Source organism: Temnothorax curvispinosus, unplaced genomic scaffold (assembly GCF_003070985.1).
Source record: "Temnothorax curvispinosus isolate PA1 unplaced genomic scaffold, ASM307098v1 QBEX01018473.1, whole genome shotgun sequence".
NCBI classification, from domain to species: Eukaryota; Metazoa; Arthropoda; class Insecta; order Hymenoptera; family Formicidae; genus Temnothorax; species Temnothorax curvispinosus.
Window position 1 is genome coordinate 812234 of NW_020228253.1, and position 12197 is coordinate 824430.

The 12197-nt window shown below is 32.5% G+C and overlaps 1 protein-coding gene across 1 annotated transcript in view; it reads right to left on the reverse strand.

Moving 5' to 3' along the window:
• LOC112468444 (beta-1-syntrophin) overlaps positions 1–8193 on the reverse strand; it is a 214253-nt gene extending 206060 nt beyond the window's left edge. Inside the window, exon 1 of the mRNA XM_025037627.1 lies at positions 6210–8193. Coding sequence (XP_024893395.1) covers positions 6210–6233 — 24 coding nt within the window. The 5' untranslated portion in view covers positions 6234–8193. The remainder of the gene's footprint in view (positions 1–6209) is intronic.
• Positions 8194–12197: the final 4004 nt, after the last annotated feature.

Sequence of the window (12197 nt, forward strand, 5' to 3'; positions counted from 1 at the left end):
TGTAATAGTTTTTAACTAATTCGCATACACTTTGTTTTTAATTAATTCTGAAAGTTTTAATGAATCCGGGAGAATGATTCGAGGAGAATGTTTGGTTAGAGATCATTAGTTCGTAAAACAAGAAAACTCCGAAATCTGCAAAACAAATGAAATCAAAAATTCATGATTACAAAAAGTTCGGAGTCTCGTACGAATTTTGAGGACTAAACCATATGTTTAATGTTTAACCGAGAAAAAATACAATCTTTTTTCTAATGCAAGAAAAATTAGTCAATATTACTATAGCTCTTTAATGAGTTTTAAAATCTGGTAAGAGATGAATTTACCATTTATTATCGGGCATTCCGTGTAGAGAGCGATATTTTTGGCAAATGAGTTTTCTCACAAAGTCTCTACAGCTTCCTGAATGTAGTACCATGCAAAAGTAATGGAATATAGCAGGGTGCGGTAAACGGCAACGACCGCATTTAATACGATAATATGACGACACGTAGATACGTGGCAAGGTTATAATTAAAGTGTTTGTCTCTGGGAATTAGTCCCGCGCTAGTTCTGCCTTCGTGTGTCGCTTACGTGAAAATGCACGAGATGTCTTTATATCATACACCTATATGTATAGACGTGTAGCACGCTTCTATATACGATGTTCCAATTAACATCTGGCGCTTTTTTAAGTCATAAATTTGTAATGCGAGTTGAAACAATTTATCAATTAATTCTATAAAGCGAAGATTATGTCCAAACATTTTTATCTATCGTAAATAAAAATCTATAACTTTAACTGCAAAGTAAAATTTAGGTGTCTTAATAATATCCTAGAATATTCAGTTTCGTAATCGTTTTGTCCTCGGTTTTGTCCTTAAATCTTTAAGGCTCAATTTTTTCTTAGGATCTTTTTATTCAAGCCTTTGCTATTTTTTTACTCACTTACCAAGAAAAAATACAGAAACATCAACAATATAGGAATTTTCTTCCTATTGGAGCCTTCCTTGAAGACTCGAATTCTCCTTATATTTCCGATAACAATATTGAATTACAGCCTCTCTTGTTGCCATTGACCCAAACTTTGAGAGGCATCGCGTATCACTACACGGCTTCAGTATTATGAAAATAAGGATATTTTATAAACTACTACAAGAGAAAGACTTAATACTCCCGTATATTTTAAAGCTAAATTGAAATAACGTAATATGATTATAATATGTAAATGAATTTATAACATGTAAACAAGCAATGATATTTCATAATTTCAATATCTAAATACGGATGTTATATAAATTACCTAAGATCGAATATTAATATCGGCATATTAAATATTAAAAATAATTATGGATAATATGGATACGTCGATACCAATTATTATAATCGTATAAAAGTGACCAAAAAAAAGAAATTAACGATATTGATATCAAACTGTCCCTTGCATTAAATATTTCCGAAATATCGTAATTCCAAGTTGAATTTACTCTCGGAAAATAAATTTAAAAAACAGTCAAACAACTTCCTACACACACACAGCTATTACAAGAGCAAATTATAATATTAAACAAATTAGTTACTCCATCGACTTCGGTATTAAAACATTTCTTCAATTTATTGCTTTCAAAATGTATTACTCTCCAATTTATTACTTACAATTAGTGTTATTTAAAATAATAATGGTAAAAAATAGTGTGTACCATGAACATAAAATGCCAACACTTACTAATTACTAAGAATTTTAGCTACTCTTTCAAATTTTTTGAGGTAGTAAATATCATAATAATAATTAGCAAAATTGAAATATCTTATATTCTTTTGAAAAACAACATAAATAACGATGTAAACAAATATAAACAAGCTCTATTATAAATTTCTCTTTTTTATATAAAGTATGCTATTCATATTGGTTTGATATAATAAAATCAACAATCACAATTATTTTTTATTAATAATACATAAATATATATACCTTTTAAGATATTTAATTATATTTATATATATTGACAGATAGACTGTCTTGAGTTATAATTTAAATCATTTAATAGCAATTATGTTTTTAAGTGTCAAGTACAAATCTGTGTGTAAACATGAGTTTTAAAAATCAATGTAAAGGCCTTCAAGCCTAACACTATACGATCTTAAATATCCAAGGATTTTAATTTTACTTTGAAAGAATCTAAAAATTTTAAAATTTGATCATGTAGAATTATGAACGTCCAATAAATTCTCGACATATTTTACAAAATAATTAGGTTGCACTAACGTAATCTATCCTAAAAGCCGTTGACAAAATATTTGGCAATATAACATGTAAATAGGCTTTTAACAGTACGAATAAAAATGTAAAAAGCGTTGCACAGCGAGCAGACGAGCGACGGGCACCATTTTAACCAAATTGATCCGCGCGAAGTATTAAAATGCGGAAACAGACGTCGCACGGTCGTTTCAGTCGATATATGTGCACGTACGAATGCGGCCAACTGCATCCCCATGCGCGTGTGGAATAAAGAGCGTGACGGTCGAGAGAAAAGAGAGTAGGATAGAAGATTCGGAAAATTTCAATTCGATACTGAATAATCGGGAAATGCATTACGCGCTTGTATTATACCGTGAAAATAAACAACAACGCGGAAATGAGGTGTCGAAATGTAGGTCTTTCAGCTCTTCTCAAATTACTCGATTCTCAAATTAAACCAGAAAACTCTCGAGATCATGTTAAAAAAGAAGATTTCATTATTCATTTATTTATTCACTCTTTAATCCTTTCTCGTATAAAAACTTCCATTTTTCAATATTGAGTAACAATCTAGTTCAATTGGATGTTTAATAAAACTCTGAAATTGGTTTAATTTTTATATTGCAAATTAAATTGTCTGGCAAAGTCTGTTTGGATAAGAAAATTCTAGTAATTTTTTAATTTATAAAAATGACTATTAACTAAATATTTAAAACACGTGCAATGTTAATTTCTTTTACACGTGCAGAATTAATTTGTGAAAGTTGTTTATAAATTTTACAAATTATTTTTACAATTATTATTGTGTAATTAAATAAGAGATGCTAAGCTTATTCAATTTTTTAAAATTTTTATATTGCAAATTAATCTGCCCTAAGTCTATTTGCATAAGAGAATTTTAATGATATTTTAATTTGAAACTGGCTATTAGCTTAATACTTAAAACACGTGCAACGTAATTTTTTCTTGCGTACAGAATTAATTTGTGAAAGTTGTTTGTAATATTACAACTTATTATTAAAATTATTATTGTGTAATTAAATAAGATGTACACTAAGCTTATTATATAACAAAAATATTTCCGGGTTTCCCATTGTTCCCTTTCTCTTCAAAAATAATTTATATAATAAAATAATAAAATCTATATCCTCCACAGACAATAAATAAAATCGTCGAAACGTTAATTTTTGCCAATGAAATAATCCTATACATTCAACAAAATTAAAGCAAAGCTCATTTTATTTATCTAAAGTTGTCAATTTCTATTCTACATAATATGATTTCGATCGTCTGGTAGTCGTTGCAATAGGTACATACACAAAAGTAAACACGAATTTAAGCAATATTTCCATTCAAAACGGTGGCACATCTCTCTTTTTTCTTCCATCTCTTTCATTCGCATTTTCAGTTACATCCCCAATCCATCCCTGCTCCGTTCTTCTCTTTCTCTTGCACACGCGCACTCAGTGGCCATAAACTACTAGTATCCGACGCACGCTGAGGTTATTGGTTTTTCCAAAGGGCTTGACAGTGCCGTATACACGCTACTATATACGTGTACCTCTATCTTGCAAAGATAAATTTTATTCCTCAAAGAAAAATATATCTGATTTTTTCTTTTAATATTCGCGCAAATTTTCATTAACGGATCTTACATCACTAATATAATCAACGAAGCTTCAGGAAATAATGACAGAAAAAGAAGAGGAAAATCTCGAAGGAAGTTGCCCTTTATTTATTCAAAACATGAAGATTTATTTCATAAAGAAGGTAACATCGACTGACACTCTCATCAGTGTCAATCCAATGTGAATCAACTTGAATAAGAATGTAAGAATTTCAAAATAGTCTGCTTGTATTTCATTCCATTCTATTCGTATATATCACTTTTTATTTCACTTACTTTTGCTCTCAAAGAATAAAAAACGTAAAATAATTCAAAAAGATGTTCAGCGTGCCTATACGAGTATGAAATACTTCAACTGGAAAAAAAACATTTCCGAAATAAAATTTGCCTCTCCCTTAGGGTGGATGACCACATATCTACCTGAGCAACGTACATACAGAATAATACAGAGCACTTTAAACACAATTTAGGAATAGAAAACATTTAGAAATTCTACAGAAACATTTAAACAAGCATTTCTGTGTTATTATGCCATATTCGATTTTCATATGCAGTTAATGTAGTCTCACAGTGTGCTACGACGCGGAAAGAAAGTATTTTCAAATTCCATGTTTATGTAAATTTCACTCTTTTATCATGTACCACTTTCAGCGCATATTTTAGCCACACAGGGTTCAAAAATAATAATTTTGAAAATAATAACGAAAATAACGAACGTTTAAACATTTAAACGTTGGATCACATTCTTTACATTTTCTATATATTTCTTTATATTTAAACTCCACAGGAATACAGTATAAATTTCAGATAAACAGATCAATGCTGAAAACTTTATGTACAAATTGAAAAACAAATTAAGTTTACCGCAAAATAATATTCTACCGCAAAAATATTCATAGGAAACATTCTAAGTTTTATTTTGTTATAAAATTGCAAATTATGTATATTTTTCGAAAGAATTAATATAATTTTCGCGAAATTAAATGCTTTTCCGAAACCTGTGATTAAGTGATAAAACCGGATAAAACATATGACTGCGATAACGTAATTCATCCGTATTTTTTTGTGCGTGAATTCCTTCTGCAATTTTTGCAGCGTGTTTTTCACTGCACTCCGCGCATTGTTCCTCTTGGCGAGCGTTCGACATTGCCGTTGCTATCAACAGTGAATGAAGAGCCGCGAATAGCGACTGGTTTTACGTGCTCGTCTCCGCTCTAATTCGATTACACCATCCGGTACAATCTCCGTCTACCCAATGGCGTATTTATAGCCACGCGGATAATCCCTATACACTTTTCCGCCCTCGTGCGTGTCATTCGCACTCTTCGAAACCCCCTTATCTCGTCTTCGCGATACGTGTCACCCTATTACGCGTGACGCGTAGGACTCCGATCATCTTTCACGAATGATTCCGCCGAATCGATTCGTTTTTACTCAATTTCATGCATCACCAAATTTCACTAGATCTACCGCATGCCACTAAAGCTATACTCTTTCCTATCAGGCAAACTGTTAACTAGACATTGCCATGTTTTCCGGCGCATCAAAACTTTTATTTTGTACTTAATTTATTTTTCAATTGTTTGGACGATGTCAAACCGCACATAATAGATAATCGATATTGTATGCAAGATGTTTCATGTAAAGCGATACTTTTAAATGTTTAAGCTTATAAAACTATAAAAATGATATATAACTTATATATTTCTCAATATATTGAAAAATGTCTATTTATATTCTATTATTTTCTTCTGAAATTTACATGCAAACTTCGAATATCTCAACTTAAAAATATAGGGCGAATTTTTTAATTGACGTATTTAGATTTCGCGCTAAAATTATAGATTGAAAAAATTTCAAACAAAAATTGTATAAATAATAATTCTTTCTTTTACATAAATTGATTTACACAGCCACAGAACAGGTAGATTAAGGTAGGGTCATCAAAAGATTAGTAATTTACAAGATATTTATATCTTATTTTGACATACTTATCGTGATTTTCAAATACTCACTTTTCCATTAAAATGTTTGGCAAAGTTTTCACAAAATAATGATTAGAATCGATTAACGACTCTATTTTCATATAGCACAGGTGTAAAAATGTACTTGCAATGTACAACTATACTTTCCCTTAATGCTTTATAATATATTTTCTTTACCTCGATAGATTCGTTTCATTATTTCGTGCGTGCAAAGGTCTCAAGGCAAACGAGAAAAACATTACTTCAAATTAAAACACTCGTGTTTCAAAGTATTTACATTTAGAAACATTTAAAATCCATGCCACAGAGTTCTAGACGGTAGTGTGAGGCAAACAAGATACATATATGTCCACACTGCAGTGCATCTACAATTACTTACAGTTTTAAGCGCGTGTATAGGCATATGACTTCCGGTAGGCAATAAGAGGCTCGTCGCCTGGCCGTTTCTCTCTCTCTCTCTCTCTCTCCTCTCTCGGAACAGTTCTATCGCAGCTATCTCCACCTCTATCCCTTTTTCTCTCTTTTTCCCTCGATCTCACTCTCGCTCTCTCTTCGTGAATCCCGATCCTGCGTGACGTCCAGCGTGTCGGTACCTCCGTCGATCTCTCACGTGGCTTACGACATGCGTCACTGCCAGTTGGGCTAATACGATCCTCGATCTGCGCACGAACCAATCATACAACCGCCCGTCGGCTCTCCTTTCAGCAGCCTCGACATGTTTTATCGCTCCTTCTCAGCGATCAGTCCTATCCCGATCACCCTATCTGTCCTTCAGTGAGATCGACGTGTGATCCGCCCGATCTACGAACAGTTCGATCTACGCATCGGAGATTTAGATAACCGAGAGCCCGTCACCTGTCCGCCAATGTCAGCGGGCGGGGAAAAAGTAGCCGTTCTCGTATAGGATGCTGTATATGGATCAGTCGATTCGTTGTCTCGTCCACAAATGGACACCTATACTCCCGCAGAAACACGTTTCACTCTCGACCGCCCCGTAGTCTTCTCTCCATTCACTTTCGCTCGCGGGAGCGAACTCCTTCTACGAGAACATGTCGATGACGAATCATCAGAATGCTTGGTTTTTTGATTAAATGCTGCTCCGTACGAATAGATCTCTTTCGGCTCGCCGTAAACTCGAAAATGTTGCAACCTCGTTTTAATCCTTAAACGTTAAAACCTCCGTACATCGAATTTTTGATCCTTGATTTCTGGAACGGCTTGCTGATTATCATTTCCCAACCTTGGAAATGCTCCAGATTCCAGAGATTCGGGATAATCAGACGATTATGGTCGACTGTGATTGAGTTCTAAGGTAAGATTGCTATCACCTCGAAATTTTTAATGTCCAAGTTGTGCTGCATTCTGGAGCATCGTCGAGTTTTTGACTTCTCAAAATTGCAGCCCCCTCTCTTCTCTTTCCCTTTATCTCTCTTTATACAGTCAGCAACTGGAATATTACATTAAATTAGAACTTAAATCCTGATATTAAACATTTAGAGTCACTCGATTATAGACAATTAAAACTCCAATCCATTCGTTCCTCAAAACTCCCGGATTACCGAATTTTCAATTATTTCGATGTCCCAGTTTTCAAATCCGTCGAACCTTTAAATTTTTAACACTTTCGAAGTTCCGCGAAATCTTTAGATATTCAAATCTTCACGTTGACACGTCGACTTGCGGTGTATACGCGCCCGAATTACACCTCACATGAATAACGTACGGATGAAACTTGGAATCTTTAATAAAAGACGCCGAGACGCGTCTTTTAAACTCATCGGTTCAAAAATATTTTCAAGTTTTGACAAACTCCACTTGTTTCTTACGATAACGTACTCCGACGCACACGATTGGCACAATCAATTTCCCAAAATGACAGCCAACTCCTCGAGAATTATCACCAATTTCTTTTTTTAGAAATCACGGGCAACTTTCTGAAAAACCAAGCGATCCTTCGAAAGCACGGTTCCTTCAAAAAGTGCGGATTGACTCGGACAATGATGCACACATCGATCGTCGCGTACTTGAACGTCTCTCTCTCTCTCTCTCTCTCTCTCTCTCTCTCTCTCTCTAGTCTCTCTTCTCTCTCTCGAGCCGGAGGAGCACGGCGAGCCGAATTTCAAAGAACCCACGCACCACGATGCACGATATATATGAAATTTCACGCCGTTCGATTTACGAAAATTCGCGTTTGAAATTCGAACGCCGTCCGAGATCCGTACAGTCGTTGCGATACGTGACGCGCGACGCTACGCGAGGAGCGACCATATCGGTAGCGCGAGTCGCACGGAAAATCGCGAATATCACCTAACCTCACTCCGCGAGAGCACCAAACCTACTGAAGGCTGAAGGGAGATACAACAACGCAGTTCGTTCGCCGCTCGCCGCCGCGGCCAATGAGCCAACCTGCCCGCCGCGCCGTAGGTGGCGATGGGGAACGGTGGGGAGAAGCGCGCCATACGATGACGTCATGTGATCGCGAGAGTGGAATGGCGAGCCGGCGAGGGTGGCTCGATAGCGGCGCGCCGCGCTGATGGCGCGCTCTACCTTGCCGACGCGCGCCGTTCGCGAAACCGAATCGCGACGATGTTCAATTGTATATCGGAAGAGCTCGAATCTTTGCAGCGAAATTTATTTTTCAGGCGCAAAGTAGAGCCCGCTTCAACCGGATGCGGATGACATCGGTTTCTTTTATATTTTTGTAATTGGTAATCAGGATTGGGCGTTTGTGCGTAAAATATATAGGCTGCGTTCCGATATTCACTGCCAGTTTACGTCGCATACACTATAGATTTTTAGTACTGGCAGTAAATATATCGGAACGCAGTTATAGTAATCTATACATTGCATTTACATGTATATACAATATAAATTATGTTTAACGTCATGTAAACAATGAGTAATTATAATGGATCATCGGGCATTCATATCAATTCATTTTGTCAGAAATGTCGCAATGTTATATTTTGTTTACAAATTGATTTTTAATTAGTATTATCCATTTTGGGCACAATTTTTAGCATGTCACGAAAAATTAACAGATTAGCTCAGCGTAAATAATAATATTTTTATATGAATATCATATATCTTTTATATCACTGTACAGTTAATGAATAAATAAATTATTATTATCGAGATACATTTAATTGAATCCTAGTCTAAAGCTAATATAATTTTTTATTTTCTTAGGATTTGTGAAAGTAGTTTAAAAAATTAATTAATTAATCAGTCAGTTAATTTATAATAATTTACAGCTTATATTGTCTCGCGTAAACACAATGTAAACAATTCATGTAGATGTAATCTTGAAATTTACGACACAACTCTGAGTACGTACACAACTGCATACCGCATCATTGTCGATTATAAACCGGGATTATGCCATAAATTTCAAGATTACATCTACATGGATTATTTACATATTATGCTTACACATATGAACCTTTTTCATGTATACAATGTAACCAATGTATAATTATTATAAATTGAATATATATTATATTTCAGCTGATTTATATATAAAAACCTTTCATAAACATCGCATAAACGTTTCTATGTTATATATTTTTTAGCTTACCAACATTTTAGTGTTATTTAGAAATTTTTTGGAAACTTTGAAACGTTTCTGAAACATTTCTATTGAGTTTTGTGCTATGTGGGATATTATTTCAGCTGATTTATATGTAAACGTTTCAAATGTTACGTTTCTATGTTATGTTTTTTAGATATACCGACGTTTTAGGTTTTAGTGTTATTTAGAACTTTTTGGAAACTCTGAAATGTTTCTGAAACATTTCTATCGAGTTTTGTGCTATGTGGGAATGTATAGAAACGTTATTATTTATATACTGACCCGTGAGCTTTTAAACGATAGAAAGCAATATTGCTTAGTATACAGTTGCAGTATATTTATTTTTTTTTACAAATATAAAATCAAGATCTTTGAAATTATTGTTAATTTTTTGTAGCATCCTAAAAATTGTACCCAAACCAAATAGTAATTGAAAATAAAATTGCAAACAAAACTTCCACTATATTTCCGTTATTTCTGACGAAATATGAATGTTCCATGATATATAGATTAAGTACTCAGTGTTTACCTGAGTTTAACGTGTCACATTGTATATGCCATATAGATTATTATGTTTTACGTCCAACCCTGATTATAGTATTAAATTACACACACAATTTTCGCGTTATCAGCTTTAGTTGTTGTTTTGTTGTTGCATAACATTTTTTTTTAATTCTATCAAGTGATACATGATGTAACTATCTAATGTGAAAGAATAAAATATTGTAAAGAGAGTAATAATATATATGTCACAATATTTGCAAATTTGATTAAAATATGAGACGGCAAAACTGGAATTTTCAATAAGAGAACTTCTATATAACTTTTCTCGTCATCTTTCAATTAGCATACTGATTATTAAGTTTCCAACTTGATACGTATTTCGGTCATGTAAAATTTTTATATATACAAATATACACAACAAAATTACTTAGATAATAAAATAATTTAGATAATAAATTTTATTGAATACAAATTACGAAGTAGAGCCAATTATTAATTAAAATGTGATCTAATAAATATACATATGATTCCATTGAATGCATACAATACGCGATTATCACGCCAGACATATGGATCTCATTCGATTGATCCATAGACAACAATTATAGTTACACGATACAGCGTACTAGTTGTCGATGCAGTTACGATGCGGTAGAATGTAACATTTACTATATGTAAATATATTTCCTAGCTTCTCTGCAACTGCATCTACCACCGCAATGTACTTACGTATATCTAGCGTCGTCAATTATTCCTCAATCGATTAACAAAGATGGGAAATTTCTCTTTTCTACAATTCTATGTATTACTCAGCATTCATCAACGTCGTTTAAGGGGGCTTTATAGGGGGGTCTATTGCACATATTTTCAAGAATTTTTTTGTCATAGTAAAATGTATTGAAATATCTCGAAATTTTTATATATTTTCTCACATATATTGAAGTAAAAAGAAACAAAATGGCGGATTTTTTTAGTTGCAAAAAACTGCAAGATATTCGTCGAGATATTCAAAAGTCCGCCATTTTGTTTTTTTTACCCAAAATGTTTAATTCTAGTACCGGCTATAGCCACTTACTTATATTTTAATATCCCGTTTGAATTTTTTATTTCAGACGTTTCTAACTCGAGATATCATGTCAACCAGATTTCTATGGGATACCCTTACATTTGTCGCCATAAATAAAAAAAAGAAAAAAAAATTTGTTTATGTACTTCAACATATGTGAGAAAATATATAAAAGTTTCGAGATATTTCAATACATTTTACTATGACAAAAAAATTCTTGAAAATATATGCAATAGACGTATAAAGCCCCCTTAAGAAAATAAAAAAATTTACCACATAATGGTAGCTTTATAAATAAAACTATATATAATTCTTAATATTATATTAAATGCTAATTAAAAGAACACGTGTATTATCTGTAATAGTAATTAAATTAAAACAAACTCGTATTTGTTATCAATTATTTATTAGCATTAAATTAAAATTTAATTTATTACATAGCTGGATTAAAAAAACGCAATAAAGTAATAAAATTATTTCTAATTTATTTTTATAATCTCCTTTTACCAGAATTAATGTTTTATAATTATTTTAATTAGTACATAATACATTAATTGTATTAATTGTATATATAATATGTATATGTATATTAAGTTGTGCTCAATTTGCTAAGTTGTTAAAATAAAAGAATCTAATTTTATATGTAAAATATATTTAAAATAATATAATAACTATCAAACATTAGTAAAAATATGTATTTTTTTGTAATGTTAATTGCTAGTTTCATAGTTTAATGCATAATTTAATTGCTATGCAAGACAGCAATAACGCCAATACTTTTAAACAAAAATTGGAACATTAAATTCCTTGTCATGCATCAAATTTGGTGAAAGTTACCAAAGTGAGAAGTCATTTTCGTAACTCTTATTCTTCGGGATACACATTTTCGATCCCTAGAATCATTTAAATTATTAACATTATAGCGCATTGTACTTGTTACTTAATATTGTCATTGTATTTACAGTGATACTTACAAGTAAATCTTTTTAATTACTTTTATATCTTACTTCTTTCCGTTTATCTTTTCATATCTTACATGCAAACACGTAAATTCACGATGTAGAGATTTTTCAACTTGAAAATTTTTAGCCTAATATTTTTTCGTTTTTCTTCGAAAATAATGATTTCTTCGTATTTCTTCGAAAATAATGATTCTAGAATAATATCCTAAACTGAATATTATTTAAACATACAAAAAGTTGCAAGATCCATAACATATCGCGTAA